Genomic DNA, 16,857 nt, shown 5'->3' on the forward strand with positions numbered 1-16,857 from the left:
TCCGCCCTTGCACCCTCCATGAGTGCTGTCCACCAACGGCCAGAGTCCAGGCTTCACTTGTTCCTGGGATGAACTTTTAATCAGTGCCTTCAACAGTTACCAATTAAGTGGATTTACTCTGTGTCAAGGGTCCTGCTCAGGACTTTGAAAGCAATGAAGACTAAACATTATTCAAATAAATAAATACATATACAACTAGAAACTGTGAAAGTACAAACTGGGTTGCCAGAGAGAGATCTAATTCAGACAAGGGGTCAGGGACCTCTAGGGGACCTCCTAGATTTTTGAGGGAGCCCAGAATGGTGAGCACGCCTCCAGCCAGTGAGATGGAGAAAGGGAGCCCCCCTCCAAAGGCCCTCAGAAGCAAGGAGTGACGTGTTAGAATTGGTGGGGACCTCAGCGCACTTTGGAGGAACAGGAGGTCCAGAGACTTGAAGTGACTTGCCCACGGACACACAGCAGGTCGGTGGAGCCGTCGAGAGTTGGACTATCAGCTGAATCTCCTGTGCCACCTCCTGAAGTCACGTGTCCGCCTGGGTGCCTCACCCAAGAACTGTGTGCAATGGGGGCCACCCGCAACGGGGACAGGGGTGAGGGGGTGGGAGTGGAGGTTGGGGGGGGCGGGGCGAGCTGCTGCCAGACCCCCGGAGAGATGGGGAAAGGGGTAGGGGCGGATCCGATGACGTCATTTCCGGGGTCAGGGTATATAAGCGGGGCGCGAGCATGCCCCAGTGCTGCAGTGCCCGAGCCCAGTGCGGAGGGCGGGTCGACAGACAGACGCACACGGAGACCTTGCACCACCAAACCCCATCCCCGCGCCGGTGTCGCCGCAGCCCGCCCGGAGCGAGCAGTCCAGCCGGCCCTCGCCCGAGCGCGCGCCGTGGCCGGCCCCAGACCGCCAGCTGCTCGGCGCCCCGGCTTCGCCATGCGCTCCGCCGCGGTCCTGGCGCTTCTGCTCTGCGCGGGGCAAGGTGAGCGAGCGCGGGCCCTTGGGGGAGAGGGTCCTGGACGCCCCTGACGGCCCTGAGGTCCAGGCACCGCGCCGCGCCGCGTGCCCCTTCATGCCTTCCCTCCGGCGCGGCGAGTTTTCAGCGCCACGGACAGCGCCCCGCCTCCCACCTGACCCCGCAGAGTGGCCTCAGCGCAGAACCCGCAGACCTGACTCTGACTCCGACTCTCGACCCCGCGGGACAGGGCTCCCTATCGCCCCCACCCCACGTCTGGGCTGCTTTGTGGCCAGCGCCGGCTCTGCGCTGTGGCTGGCCAAGGTCATCTGGGGAGATGGGAGGACCGCTGTTGGCTCCCCTTTCTCTCCCTTCTTCCTCCTGCTCCCCACCGTCTGTCTGCCCTTGACTTCTACCCCTCCCAGTCCTCCTCCTCCATCTCTTCCGCTCACCTCACCCTCTTTTCCATCACCTCTGGGGTCTCTCTGCCTCAGCCTTACCCTACTTCAGTCCCACCCAGCCACTGGCCTGTTTTCATAGCTCTTGGCTTCTGCCCCCACAGCCCCTCCAGAGCATAGCTTTCACAAAGGGAAGGGTTAAGGCTCTCAGTGCAGCCTGTGGGAGCCACCCCCATGAGGGTAGCAGTTGGGAAGGGAAATAAAATCAGCTCCGCATCTCATTTGAGTAGGGATGGTCTTAGGGAGGAGCGTTGGGGTGAACAGGCCCCTGATGAACCCAGTCTGGAAGGACTGGGTTCTCCCTTCAGAGCAGAAGAGTGACCCCCGCTCTCTTTTTCTTCCTAGTCATTGCCCTGCCTGTGAACAGCCCCATGAATAAAGGGGACACTGAGGTAAGAAGGGGGATGGGGATGCCCCAGGATGGGGGGGCAGAAGACCCCAGTGGACCCCTCACAGCCAGTTCTTGGGCAGCTGCAGGAGTCTGGCATCAATCCAGGAGCCAGCACTGCGGCTGCTGAGCCTGGGGACAGCTTGCAAAAGAAGATATCAAAGTCTGCTAGATTTTCCTGCTTGCCTGCTGCGGGGCCGTCCCTGGCCTCCTGTGAATTGGGTGTGCAACCTGGTGGGACCTGTGTCCTACCCACTGGGCCCAGGAGCCAGGCCCACTGTCTTGAACACTCCAAATCTTGTAGGCCTACCACAGGCTGGTGGGGGTGACTGCTCTGAGGTTGTGGTTGTCCACTGTCCTGCGAGAACAGTCTTCATCTGCCTGGCTCTGGCCTCCCCCTTTGCTCTTCCCCAAGGCTCTGCCAGCAATACACCTACCCCATCCCACAGTTGCTAAAGCCTTGGCTCTCTCAAAGGTCCACAACGAAAACATTCTTGATCATGGCTCCAGCACCCAGGCCAGCTGGGGCTTCTGGTGGAGGTCACCCAGGAAAGGACTTGGAAGACATTGATGGGGGCTTCTGTAGCTAGCAAGAGACACTGTGTTGGGCATATACCCAAAATTGATTCAAGTCTGAGTTGGGGCTGTTTTTCCAGCTTCTGATGTTCACAGATATCTTCAGTTGTGAATTAGAGAAATTCTACTCCCTGCCTTTTTAGGAACTATTTTCTTTAGAGAGGCTATAGTTGAAACCCAAAGCATCAAAGAGATTTCAACCTCAATGTGCTCATTTAAAATTTCCTATTCACTAGTTACAGACAGACCTAAATTGAAAAATCCGCTGCCACTCATTGTAGCTGTGTCATCTTGAGACAAATCCCTTGAATTATCTGAGCTTTCCCTTTTCTTGCTATAATGACATTTCCTTTGAGGGAAGTTGTAAGGAATGAAAAGAAGAAAAGTCACTCAGTTGTGTCTGACTCTTTGCGACCCCATGGACTATACAGTCCACGGAATTCTCCAGGCCAGAATACTGGAGTGGGTAGCCTTTCCCTTCTCCAGGGGATCTTCCGAACCTAGGGATCGAACCCAGGTCTCCTGCATTGCAGGCAGGTTCTTTACCAGCTGAGCCACCAGGGAAGCCCTGGTAAGGAATAGGACTCCTGCGAATTGCTGACACATAGTTGGTCCTCAGTAAATAAGCATTTTTAGTCCTAGCCTAGAGCTTCCTTTCCTGACCTCCCCATCATTCTTGGGACCCATACCCAATTCGTCTCTCCCAGAATCTGTCCTCATGGACTTGTGGTTATCTGATATTCCCAGTGCAAGGTTTGTGGTTGCAGGAAGGGGGCAGGCTTTAAGCCGTTCCTTGCCAGGCTCCTTATGGGAGACACTTAGGCCATCATATTGTTTGCAGCAGCCTAGGTCAGAGACACCAGAGCAGCTGGTGAAGACCCGTGTGTTCTATCTAGGATGCCATGACTACCGTAGAGCCTGTCTGCCAGTTTGCTATCCTGGATCCTTGAACGGGTTGCCTTGGCATCCCATAGACATAGCCTTCCACCCCCTCACTCCTCACTGTGTTGCCTGATGCTTGTCTGACACTTCCTGCTCCTCTGCCCAGCTCTAGGCAGCTGAAGCAGGCTGGAAATTGCGAATCCATCCCTGACTGTGTGTGGCACTCCATGCGTTACAGAGTATTTTCCCATCTGTGCCCCATCACCCTGGGAGGGGAGTCAGATCTTCTCACTCACATTTTATAGAGGAGGAAATTGAGGCTCAGAGAGGTCAAGTCACTTGCCCAAGATCACACAGCTAGGATGTCACCCTACAGTTGGCACCATCTTCAGATATCATCCATTTATCAGATGTCTGATTATCCACAGCACCTTGCTGGGCCCTGGACACGATTTTCAGAGAAATGGCTGCTGTAGGCTTGGGATGGGCACCCAAATGTAGTAGATGTATGCCCACATTCAGCCAGGGAATTCAGCCGGTGAATATGGAGCCAGGCTGTGAGGCTGTCACTCCCTGCCTGGGACAACCCCGTAGATATTTAGAGACAGTTTTCCAAGTCTTGTTTCCAGTAGGAAAGAGCCAGGAAAGGCATTTTGTTCTCCTCTGGGTGGTCCAGAAAGGCTTCCTGGCAATAGCTGACCTTTGGGGCATCTGCAAGACTGAAGTACTTTTGTGGGACTACATCTCTAATGCCCAGGAGCAGCTTCCCCATCTGTAGAGAAACACTTGGGGTGAGAGGGTGCGGGGTACCCACCCCCACCTTAGAGGGGCTCCTGCTGGCCAAGTGGTTGGCGTGCCTGGCACCTGGTAAGCACTGTATGTGGATTTTTAGTATTACTGCTATTATTGTCCAGCTTAGGAAGCACAGCTGTGCCCCTGAGCTAGGCATCCATGGAGTCCTGAAAACAAAAGTGAGCATCCTCATGTCCTCCTTAGAAATTTGCCTTGGAACTTCCAGGGGCTGAGCCCCACACCCAAACCAGCCCCAACTGGCCCCATTCTGTTCCCAGGTGATGAAGTGTATCGTCGAGGTCATCTCTGACACACTCTCCAAGCCCAGCCCCATGCCGGTCAGCAAGGAGTGTTTTGAGACGCTCCGAGGAGGTATGGGCCAAGCTCGGGATGAGGGGCTGCTGCCTGCTGGGCTGGGAGGCAAGGACATGGGTGTGTGGCTTTTGATGGAAATCAACAATTCAGTAGTCACTGACCAAGTGCCCACCTCAGCCAGGTCTGTGCTGAGCTCTGAGTGGTACTGAGAGATGAAGCGCGAACAGCCCTGTGTGCCTGGAGCTTACAGTCTAGCAGAGGGGAGTGATATGAACAGTTAACTAGAATTCTGGGAAGAATGAAACCAGGGCTGGGAACAGCAAGCCCCCAGAATGTGAGCTCCCTGTGGGTGAAGATTTTGTGTGCTAAATCCCCAGTGTTGAGGACAACCACTGGCACCTGGTAGGTGCCCCTGTGTGATGAATAAAGGAATACTGGGGGTGGATGAGCATGAGAAGGGAAAAGCTTTTGCAAGGAGGCAGTCAGTGTTGGCTGGATCCAACATTAGCATTAGGGTTGGGATTTAAGAGAAAAGTGGGAAACCAATAGGTAGAAAAATGAAAAAGAGGGTACTCCAGGTGAAGTAGACAGCTCAAGCAAAGGCATGGAGATGGGAAAACAGGTTGTGTTTAGAGACACTCCTGTATCACTGCAGGAGATGCCATCTTTTGGCAGAAGTCTAGGTGCAGGGACAGTGGCTGACCTTCCTGATACAATAGCAAACTTGGAAAGGAAGTCGTTTCAGAAGTGTTATCTCCAGACCCAATCTTGCTGCTACCACCAGGGTTTTGAGTTTCCAGAATAAGTTCCTTGTGCTCAGCTGAAAATATTGATGGCAATCTCTTTCTCGGCTGTCTTCTGGAAACCACCCGTAACGACTCCCCTTCATTGCAGATGAACGGATCCTCTCAATCCTGCGACATCAGAATTTGCTGAAAGAGCTCCAAGACCTCGCTCTCCAAGGTATTTTCCAACCACTGCACATGAATCTGGGTGAATTCCAGTAACTGAGAGTCAGAAAAATCATGATGGAAGGTTGAGCAAGGTCTTGTTTCTGATCCTCACTTACCACCTTTTCGTTATAGGGTGGTAAGGTTGGGTCCTCTGTGCCACTTGGCCCAGTCTATCATTCATGCACTTACAGAGATCAAGGCCCAGAGAGGTTGAGTAACCTGACCAAGATCACACAATAAGTTAAGGACATCCCAAGACCAGATGCAGCTCTTCTAAAAACCTGTAGTCTCTGGAGTTCAGCCATGTTAGAGGGGGCACTTTCAAGACTAGGTTACAGAGAGGACTTCTATTCTGTTTAATGGGAAAGAAATTGGTCTCCAGGAGAGAGGAGGGGCCCCTTTCCCCTTGTGAGCTTCCGCTCAAAGGGGAGATGGGAGAAGCAGGATCTTGCTTGCCCCAAAACACAGCCAAGACTTCCAGTGTGCTCTCAGAGTGAGGTGTGTCTTTCTCCAAGAGGTTAACAAAAATCCACTGATGCTCTTGGGAATGGAGTGATTTTTGTGAGGTAGTGAGCTCCTTATCACTGAGGATATTCAAGCAGAGCCCAGATAGGATACTGGGAGTGGAGGGTTAGGCTGATGTCATCCCATGGAGTTAGCTACTTTGCCCAGCCTCAGGCTCCTTCCTGGGTTCCTGTGAGGCATAGAAGGCCTCCTGGAAAATTGGAAGAAATGGGTCCTGACCCTGCACCTCCTGTTTACTTGGGGGTTTACTTGGCTGTTTATGTGGGGGTGGGGGCATGGGCACCCTTGTGCCTCTCTCTGAGAATGGGCCCTCGAGCAGGAGTCTCGTATCTCCCAGCAAAGGAAGTAAAGGCTCATCTTCAGGGCTTGGCTTGGATGGGGTGGGCTGGGGCACAAGGCTGCACAGGCACAGAGAAGGCCCCTATTCTGAGGCCTCTGGGGCAGACTGGGCCACATGTACGAATGGAAAGCAATTTGGGGGAAGAGGTGAGTGAAAATAATCACAGCTGGAAGGCTCCCTGAGGCCCTCCCCAAGTTAGCACACTGTTGTTCCTCTCCCTCACTTGTCCTGGAGGAGATATCCACTGCATGTGGTTGCTAGGATACAATATGGTAATTTTTAAATTAATTATTGAATGACATTATATTTAAATAATTAAATGTAATGTCAATGAAGACTATGATAGGAAGATGTGTCCCAAAACATCTGTTTACACATATACACACACGTATGTGTATTCAGTATAAACGGTGTCCAGTATACAGGTACATTGTTGTTCTCTGTTAAAAGAGGATGACATAGATCTACATGTCTGTCCATCCATCCACCCATCTACCTATCCACCCACTCCCTCTTCTGCATCCTCATAATGCCTTCTGCACACCTCTGTCCTAGCATTTACGATGCAGCTACCCTGTTTTATGGATGAGCACCCAAGTCTTGGATTGCCCAGGTCACCCAAGGTCACAGGGCAAAGGATTAACCAGGAGGTGTGAAGCTTGCTCGGCCAGGGGCCAGATCTGGGCATAATCCCTGGTCCACAGCCACTATGTCAGGCACCTCTGGCCACCCCAGAAATTCCCATCATAGGGAAACCAGCACTGGCTGCAGAGTTGGCCTGGCCAGGGCCACCGTCAAGAACCAGAGGTGGGTGGAGACAGTCAGAGGAGGCAGCGCAGCCTGGGTTGATGCAGACAGGTGTTCTGCCTGGGCTTATGGGGGTCCATGAGGGCAGGTGTTGCCTGAATCAAGAGCCGCCACTAGGGGACAAGCAGTCACTGTTACCTCCTACTACAGGGTCCTTTAGCCCAGAGGTCCCTAATCTCTGGGCTGCACAGCAGGAAGTGAGCAGCGGGTGAGCGAGTGAAGCTTCACCTGTATTTACAGCTGCTCCCCATCGCTCATGTTACCGTCCGAGCTCCACCTCCTGTCAGATCAGTGGCGGCATTTGATCCTCCTTAAAGCTCGAACCCTACTGAGCTTGAATCATCCCCAAACCATCCTCCCGTCGACCCGATCTATGGAAACATTGTCTTCCACGAAATCAATCCTTGGTGCCGAAAAGGTTGGGGACCACTGACCTAGCTACCAGCCAGGTCCTAAGGGTCCCCCACTCCCTGCTCCTGCCCCTGGAGCCCTCGACTCTGAGTCTTCACTACTCTGTGAGGCAGCAGGCAGGGCGTGTTCTTACCTCGCAGGTGAGAAGCAGAGAGGTGGTGGGGTCGTGTGATGGGCCCTAGCTGGGAGAGGGCAGCCAGCCTTCCCCACCACCCCCACCAGCTCCTGCCCCCTCATTCTCTCACTGGGCAGGCCCAGAACAGGACGTGCCCAGTTTTACGAATGAGGAAACAGAGGCCTCCATTCTCACAGCCAGCCGTGCGGGGCTCAGACCAAATGGGACGCTGTTCTCGTCTTCTTATCCAGGAGCCAGGGAGCGGACGCAGCAGCAGAAGCAGCGCAGCAGTTATGAGGATGGACCCTCAGAGGGGCTCGAGAAGCCAGACGACCAGGCCGAGCCGAAAGGTCAGTGCCAACCCGTCTGGCCAGAGACCAGGGGCGGGAGAATGAAGAGAACAGAAGTTACAATAGACCGAGGCTCCCGAGCAGTCAGAAGCCCCTCCTTTGGGTCCTGTAAGGAAGCTGTTATTGCCTTCTCTTTCCGAATGGGGAAACTGAGACCCAGGGAGGTTGAAGTACCTTTCCAAGGCATAACTGGAGATGGAACGTCTCACTCCGCAGCCCTTGATGGGTCCCATCTGCCCACCCCAGGTGCTGGCACTCTCGGGCAGGAGGCCTGGCAGGTGGGCAGCTTCAACTCTTCCCAGTGGCCACTGAGGCAGGGCCCCTGCCCCCAGTGCCTGTCCTCTGGGGAATTTAGTGGTGCCCTGGCATAGCCTAGGGGCAGCAAGATCCCAGAGGAGTAGGTTTAAAATACTAGCTGAATCTGGATCTTTTTTTTTTTTTTTTTTTTTGCCCGCGTCTGGTCTTTGTTGCTGCGTGCGGGCTTTCTCCAGGTGGGGTCAGTGGCGGCCTCTCTCAAGTTGCCGTGTGCAGTAGTTTTAGTGCGTGGACTTAGTTGCATCACAGCATGTGGGATCTTCTTGGACCAGGGATTGAACCCCTGTTCCCTGCACTGGTAGGCAGTTTCTTAACCACTGGACCACCAGGAAAGTCCTGGATCATCCTTCTTGAGAACAGAGAGCTTTTAGGGGTCACAGAGATCATGGCTTAGGTCAGAGGGATGCTCTGTTAAACTCACCTTTCTGTCTAGAAACAGTCACACACTTATCCTCACAGCCCTGCTCTTTGCACGTGGAAGGTGAGTGAACAGGGCCAGTTCCTAGAAGCAGGGACCTCAGCGGTCATCCGTTGGGGCTGAGAGGGGAAACCTGCCAATGTGCCCTCACATGGGCCAGGGCTGTCACCCTAGTGGCTGCTTGAGGCTCGGCAGGGACTCACACATTTTGGTTCCATGGAAACGAGTGTCTGGCTGACTCTGATTATCTGCCATGGGCTGTAGGAGGGGGAATAGTGTAGCATTCATTGGGGAGACAGCCACATGTCAGTGCAAAGGGCACCCTGTACTTGGCATTCGGAGGTTTGGGTTCAAGGCTCAGCTCTGCCATCTGTGAGCACAGACAAGTCACCCTACCTTTCTAAGGATTAGTTTGAGTTTCTGTAAAGTGGGCATGGGAGGACTTCCACCTGGAGTCCTGGAGTCAAATGGTGGAATGTACTTGGTAGTGACTTGTTTGACAGTAATCATTTCTAGCAATGGGAGGGATTTTTACTAGATGAAAAGCTGTCTTAAAAGCAGGTACAAGTAAATACCTTTAAATGAAAGCTGACAAATACTAAGGAATAGAATACTTTCACAGGACGCTCAAGATAGAATGCTTGCAGAAGGGAGAAGGAAGTCACAGTAATGGTGCCCATTACACAGAGAGGTTAACTTGCCCAAGATCAGACCGCAGTTCAACTGCTGTCTTAATTTTAAATTCAGGGCTCTATCTTCTGGGGTCATTTTCAAGGGGTCATCACATCCTCCTTCGAGAAGCAGAATTACAAAGAAAGAAACACAGTCCCGTTGTGCTGAGGTCAAACCCATACGTGGAGAGGGCAACCCTAATTCTCTTATGTGTGTTTTGGGTTGGGGTTGCTGGAAGCCTAGGGATACAGTGACTAAGATCTGAAATTGGGCCCCGGGGAGATCCGATGTGCAGCCTGGTCCTCAGGGCCTGACTTTGCTCTGTTGTTTCTGTAGAGGGGATGGAAGAGGTGTCCTCCAAGGATGCTGCAGAAAAAAGAGACGATTCTAAAGAGGTGGAGAAGAGTGATGAAGACTCGGACGGAGACAGGCCTCAGGCCTCCCCAGAGCTTGGGCCGGGGTTCAAGGTTGAGGAGGACAAGCAGGCCCCTGGGGAGGAGGAGGAGGAGGCCCCCTCCAATGCCCACCCCCTAGCCAGCCTCCCCAGCCCGAAACACCCAGGCCCACAGGCCAAGGAGGACAGCGAGGGCCCCTCCCAAGGTCCAGCCGGCAGGGAGAAGGGCCTGAGAGCAGAGCAAGGGAGGCAGACAGAGAGAGAAGAGGAGGAGGAGAAGGGGGAGGAGGCCGAGGCTGGAGAGAAGGCCGTCCCGGAGGAAGAAAGCCCCACCACCGCAGCATTTAAACCACCCCCAAGCCTCGGCAACAAGGAGACGCAGAGGGGTGAGACTGTGTATGATGTCTGAGACTTCAGCGGATGCGTTGGGGAGAGGGGGATGGGTGGAGGGAGGTGCCCTGATCCATAATCTCATTCTGCCTTCTCAACAACCCTGAAAGGTAGGTATTATTCCCATCTGCCAGATGGGAAACCAAGGCTCAGAGAGGTTAAGTAATCTGCCCATGGTCACACAGCTGATTTGTAGTACACGCAGAGATTCCATCCCCAGGTTTGTCTGGTTCCAAAACCCTGCACCTCCCACTAGTCCACATAGCCCCTCTCCACCCCCAGGAGGGGAGAGGGGCTTTGCAGGGTGAGTGGGTGGGATTTGGGAACTGAGGGGCAGCATGATGGCAGGGAACAGGCTGGTCTGGGGACACTGCTAGCTTCAACCAGGGCTTAGGAAAAGGTCCTGGCTCCTCTTGAGGGCCTGATCAGGGTCTTTCCTTCCTCCCCAGCTGGGCCATCCCTGGGTTGGGTCTCCTGGGATGAGAGGGCTAAAGGAAGAGATGACTTGGAGCTTTAGAGGGTCTTGTAAAGCATGGTGTCGAGGTGGCCTTTCCCTCCAAGGGGTGTCTGTTGTGAGAGGCTGAGCTGGATCTGGTGTACGGGGTCTATGGTCGCAACAGTGGCCACAGAGAGACCTAAGGGAGCGGCAGGGACCCAGAAAGGTGGCAGCCACTCCCTTATTCTCCCGCTCTTGTCTACCAGCTGCTCCAGGTTGGCCCGAGGCTCTGGCCGTGGATGGAGCCAGGAAGATGGGGGCTGAGGAGGCCAAGTCCCGTGAGGGGAAGGGGGAGTGGGCACACTCCCGGCAGGAGGAAGAGGAGATGGCAGGGGCCCAAGTCCTCTTCCGAGGTGGGAAGAGCGGGGAGCCCAAGCAGGAGGAGCAGCTCTCCAAGGAGTGGGAGGACGCCAAGCGATGGAGCAAGATGGACCAGCTGGCCAAGGAGCTGACGGCCGAGAAGCGGCTGGAGGGGGAGGAAGAAGAGGAAGACCCTGACCGCTCAATGAGGCTCTCCTTCCAGGCCCGGGGCTACGGCTTCAGGGGCCCCGGGCTGCAGCTGCGGCGAGGCTGGAGGCCAAACTCCCGGGAGGACAGCGTGGAGGCCGGCCTGCCCCTCCAGGTGCGCGGCTACCCAGAGGAGAAGAAGGAGGAGGAGGGCAGTGCCAACCGCAGGCCAGAGGTTGGTATGGGGTGGGAGCCAGCCCTGGGCCCTGCTGTGGGGCAGCTGCACCCAGACGTGCTGCCCTACATCACAGAGGAGACACTGTCCCCTTGGAGTCGGGACTGGAGAGGCGCCTGGACAGGGGGCGCTCAGGAGACTGGGAAGGCCAAGGAGAAAGGGCGTGTCGGGGAGGGGGCACCCAGGAAAGCTGGCAGACAGGCAGACAGGAGACAAAAACATTCAGATCAGCACACAGAAGCTGAAGAGCTGGCGAGTAAAGCAGATCCCAGAGGCCCTGGGAGGGACCTTTGTCCGAAAGGCGTAGGGAGCCTCTGCAGGTTTGGAAGCGGGACAAGAATGGATGGATGTTGCTTGGAGTTTTAAATAGAGAGAGTCTGGAAACTAAAGGACCTGGCGGGGGCTGACCTGGGAGGGCCACTTGCTGCCTGGGGGAATCCAGGCTCGGGGTACCACTGGCCTTGCGAGCTGGGAGGGCAGAACAGGAGGGGGCATCAAGGGACAGGTGGTGTCTGGGGAGGCCCTACCATTGGTCCAGCTGTGTCCTCCTGACCTCCAGGCAGTCCAACCACACCCTCTTCCCAGGTTCAGTCCCTGCTTCCCACCCCAATGGCAAAGTGGGGAGGGTCTGGTGGTGGCTGGTGGGGGAGGCATGGGCGTGTGCCAGAAGACCCGGGGTCTACCTCCTCCTAGCTGGGTGACCTTGGGCAGGTCGCTCCCCTTCTCTGAGCCTCATCGGTTCCCTCATTTGTGAAATGGGGGTAAGAAGTCCTCTCTGCCCACCTCATTATCATGATCAGAACGCACGCGAGCTTTGAAACCCTAGCCGTGCCCAGGCTACTTGGGAAACTCAGAGGGGTGTGGAGACATGTTACCATGGGAGGGTATGGGATGGGACTTTGGGGCAGGCTGGCAACACCACCTTGGAGCTGGGGGAGGCCTTGTGGGGGTGGTCCATGGTTCAGGCTTTAGTTCTCAGAGGAGCATCAGGGCCTTATGGGGGCTGGGACGTATCCAAAGCCCTGGCCCCAGTGCTCTTCTCTGCCCACCCAGAAGACAATACGGCCCTTTCCTCAGGTCCCCAACCCATTCTCTGGGCCTGAGACTGGGTCTCAGCAGTCTGAGGGAGAAGATGACTCCTTGGCAGCTGGCGCTGAGAGTTCATCTGCCTGTGTCCCCAGGGGCTGAGGGGACAGGGCTTTGGGAAGCAGCTGCTTGCCTCCCAGCCCTCCCCAAGGCTGGTACCTTTCATCACTGCCTTCCCCACCCACAGAAGCTGGGGAGAGCCAGGGGCCCTGAGGGACTGACTGGCTTCCCTTCTCCATGGGCAGAGGGGCCCTTGGACCACAGGCAGGAGAAATAGGGACCTGAGTCCTGAGGACTGGACAGGGCAGGGCCCTCCAACTCAGCCCAAAGGTCTTAGAAAAAATGACCCCAGAATCATAGAACTCCTGCCTGGTGGGTTACTCCAAGATGGGAGCCACTAGGGCCCCCATTTCATTGGCAACCATTATCTGTCTCTTCTCACTGGGCCTCAGGCAGGGACTCCTGGAAAACCACCCCTCTCGGTCAAAGCTGGGGTCTGGCTGACTCCTGCTGTGACTCTGAGGGCATGCTCCTGTGGGCGTCAGTCCCAGAGAGTCCCCGGCTGCCCTGGACCACCCTGGTAGCCAGAGCTTGGGGACCCAGTGACGGGGACAGAGGATGGAGGCCCCGTCCAGGCAGTGCTCACATCCCTACCCTGCCCCTCAGGTAGGGAGGCCTGCAGCAGACAGGACACCCAGGCATGGCCTCACCCTGGAAGCCACTGTCACAGCCTTAGCCTGGGGTTGGGGGACTTGAAGCAGCTCTGAAAGGCACCAGAGGCTTGGTTTCCCACATGCCTGCCCAGAGCCGTTGAGGAGGAGGTGGGCCTGAATAAGAGTCCACCAGGGAAAGTATGGGGTCAGGGCACACACTCCTGCAGGCCAGCTTCTCAGAGCGGTGCAGCAGGGCAGCTTCACTGTCCCCATGAAATAGATGAGGCTCAGAGAGGCAAAGCCACACATCCAAGGTCACACAGCTGGGCCAGGAGCCACCAGGCTGACTGTGCACTCCACACTCCAGCGCCCGGGTGACTCTGGGGGTTCTCTCCTAGGACCAGGAGCTGGAGAGCTTGTCAGCCATCGAGGCGGAGCTGGAGAAGGTGTCCAACCAGCTGGAGGAGCTGCGGCGGGGCTGAGGCGACAACTGGCCCCAGTAGCCAGGGCCCCAAGAAACCCCGTGGTCCCGGCTCTGTTGTCCCCCCTGCGGGTCCTGGCCAGACGGCCCTGGGCACTGCTTCCGGGAGGGAGGCTGCCCCCAGCCTGCCCAAGCCCAGCCCACCCCATTGCCCCCATGCTCTTTTCCTCCTGCTCCTGACCCCTGCCCCAGTGCGCCCCGCTGCAGGGCAGACCCCTTGCCTTTCAACGATTATCCTGTCTCTGAACACAGGCAGCCTTCTCAAAGTTTCCTAGAACCACTGGGCCTAACTGCAATAAGTACTGACCTTTAGGTGAAAGCTGAGGACTCCTGACTATATTGTGTATGACATTTATCTAAGGGAAATAAATCTGCTCTGGGCTCTTTCCTGTTTCTCTGAACTTGCCCCATCTTGACTCAAAGTAGGGTGGGATGGATGGATTCAGGCAGAAGGACAAGGGGAGGTTCAGTCCCCCTGGGGTGACTCTGGGCCAGTTTCCAGCCCGGTGATTGGGGAGCAAGAGACACTGCTGCTTGGGACATCAGTTTCCTCATCTGTGAAGTAGGGGTGCTGACACCTGCCCCAAAGTGCGTATGGGATTAAATAACACTTCCCCCATCTCCCCAGCCACACGTGAGCCAGGCCAGGCAGGGACGGGGCTGGTTTGGGAAACAGCCTCTGCTCTGTGCTGGATAGATCCTGACAGTCCCAGGTTAGTACCCGCCAGCAAGGCCACAGGCCCAGCCAGCTCTGGACTTCCTGACTCAGGCCTCTGAGCTGCAGGCCCCCTCTCGGCACAAATCTGTCATCTCCTCTGACCTGAACATGCACAGGGCTCTGGGGCATTTGAAGTTCTTGAACTTAACAGTTCACTATAGCACTGTAGTCTTGGTCTCAGCTTGGAGAACAAGGAAACAGGCTCAGAGGATGAGTTGAGTCATCAAAGTCTCAGCAAGAGTGATGCCCCAGACATGTAAACACGGGGCTGTAGAATTATGAATCAGAACAGACAGGCTATTCTGCTGGACCGGAGTGGACTAGCTGAATATCAGGGCCAATTGTTCAGTCATTCATCAAACACTTGTGAGCCGCTGCCTTGAGCCTGGCAGGCCTGGGCACACAGAAATGACCTGGACAAGCCCTGACTTCAAGAAATCCACTGCCTGCAGAACGTGGGTTTTGACATCAGACTGCAGTTGGAATCCCCAGCCTAGCTAGAGAGCTTGGATGAGCATTTCTGGTGCTCTTGCAGCCTCAGTTTCCTCATCTACAAAATTGGGATAATACTTTTTAGCTTCTCACCAGATCATGGCAAGGATTCGAGGGGTCTAGAGAGCCTGGACCAAAAAACCATTGCAGTGATGACACAAGTCGTTTGAGGGGGTCTTGGCAAGTCTGGGCCTCTCCTAACCTGGTGAGCGGGCCCACTGCTGTTGACACCCATCCGTGAAGCACAGAGGGACTCTCCAACGAGCTGGTACCATGAGGTGTTTATTCACATTTCAATGAGACAGGTTTATAAATCCCCCCACAACTCTGACAGTTATCGAAATGACAAACACGACACTAAATGTATTCCACTAGTCAACGGTCACAACATCCACCTCCAGGAACAGTTAACAAATAGAACACGGGACACCTCGTCCCTGAAATACCCCTTCCTGGAGACGGGCCACCTGTGCCATCATCACATGGGGCAAACATGCAGCCGAATCAAAAGAGCCAGTGGTTCTTGGTTTTTACAGAAGCGATGATTTTATAGACAGTATGTATAGATTCATATAAACGTTATATACATACATATGTACACAAATGAAGTACAAGCCAGCTTGGGGTTCTGACAAGCATGGCTCATGAACGGGATCAAAACAAGTAGCGTTTGTCAGAAAGCACAGGTGTTACCACTGAAATTGGAGCTGCCAGTGTCTTGGGAGAAGCTTTCCCAAAGAAAGCCTGCTGCAGAGAACTGGGATCCACACCAGAAGCCTAGGTGGGTTCGGCTGTGGGAAGGAGACAGTGCCTTCCAAGTCACCAGATTGTGGACAACTGGATGTAGAGCGAAATTGCGACCATTTCCGGAAAAGGCCCCAGGTGGCCTGGGTGGGACCTGGTGGTGGAAACCGGAAGGAAGAGGGCCTGGTGCTTCCATGCCAACAGGCAGCTCTCCAGTGAACTGTGTGTCGGGGGAGGGCCATTCCGAGGCGGGGCACCAAGCCTGTGTTGCAGAAGGTATGACTGATGGGAGAACCACCTTTCTGGAGGCCTCTGTTGCAGCATCTTAGACTCAGGCTCTGGCCTGGGTAGGACTATGCCTGCAGCACAGGGCGTGGCCAGGCTCCCCAAGGGCGTGGACAAGCTCCCTGAGGAGGCAGAAGCCCAGAACCTTCAAGGCTGGATGCACTCCTCTGTCTCGTGGTAAGCCATGTGCAGGGGGTGTGTTCCTTCAGGACACTCTGCTCAGGGTCTCTGGAGCATGGGGGCCCTTGAGCCATGGCCCAGGAAGGGAGAGGAGCTATCGGGGGTCCCACCGGGTGAAGGGTCAGTTTCTAGCAGGAGAAGAGAGGGCAGATGCAAACCCCAGGGACACCAGAGGAGCCATTCAGTGGGTTCTCTGTGGATAGTGTGATTCCCTGAGCCAAGGCCCAGGCCCCCCAACAAGGACAATACATACAGTCTCCCTTGGTCTCAGAGGGGCCACCTGGCAGACAACAGCTGCTCTTCCCAGCTGGCTTGAAAACTACAGCTTCCTGCCAGGATCCTTCAATCTGCCATAAACCGTATTTGGCAGTCCTCTGGATAGAAAAGAATCCTTTCTCAAGGTTGTTTTCTCCCTCACTGATGAGATTAACTTAAACAATGCCCCCACATAACTCCTTGGGAGACAAACCTAGACAGCATATTAAAAAGCAGAGACATTACTTTGCCAACAGAGGTCTGTATAGTCAAAGCTATGGTTTTTCCAGTAGTTACATATGGATGTGAGAGTTGGAACATAAAGAAGGCTGAGCACTGAAGGACTGATGCTTTTGAACTGTGGTGTTGGAGAAGACTCTTGAGAGTCCCTTGGACTGCAAGATAAAACCAGTCAGTTCTAAAGGAGATCAGTCCTGAATATTCACTGGAAGGACTGATGCTGAAGCTAAAGCTCCAATACTTTGGCCACCTGATGCGAAGAACTAACTCCTTGGAAAAGACCCTGGTGCTGGGAAAGATTGAAAGCAGGAGAAAGGGACGACAGAGGATGAGATGGTTGGATGGCATCACTGATTTGATGGACATGAGAGTTTGAGCAAGCTCCGGGAGATGGTGAAGAACAGGGAGGCCTGGCGTGCTGCAGTCCATGGGATTGCAAAGAGTTGGACACGAATGAGCGACTGAACAACAAACTCCTCGGGAACTCCAGCTGTGTCCGC

The 16,857-nt window shown here is 54.9% G+C and overlaps 1 protein-coding gene across 1 annotated transcript; it reads left to right on the forward strand.

Moving 5' to 3' along the window:
- Positions 1 to 227: 227 nt before the first annotated feature.
- CHGA (chromogranin A) lies at positions 228 to 13,844 on the forward strand. The gene is made up of 8 exons (XM_069560243.1): positions 228 to 971; positions 1,748 to 1,794; positions 4,319 to 4,412; positions 5,250 to 5,318; positions 7,758 to 7,856; positions 9,598 to 10,041; positions 10,748 to 11,223; positions 13,361 to 13,844. Exons 1-8 carry the CDS (start codon positions 563 to 565, stop codon positions 13,442 to 13,444), a joined length of 1,722 nt encoding a protein of 573 aa, XP_069416344.1. The 5' UTR covers positions 228 to 562; the 3' UTR covers positions 13,445 to 13,844.
- Positions 13,845 to 16,857: the final 3,013 nt, after the last annotated feature.

This window comes from Ovis canadensis, chromosome 18, assembly GCF_042477335.2.
Source record: "Ovis canadensis isolate MfBH-ARS-UI-01 breed Bighorn chromosome 18, ARS-UI_OviCan_v2, whole genome shotgun sequence".
NCBI classification, from domain to species: domain Eukaryota; kingdom Metazoa; phylum Chordata; class Mammalia; order Artiodactyla; family Bovidae; genus Ovis; species Ovis canadensis.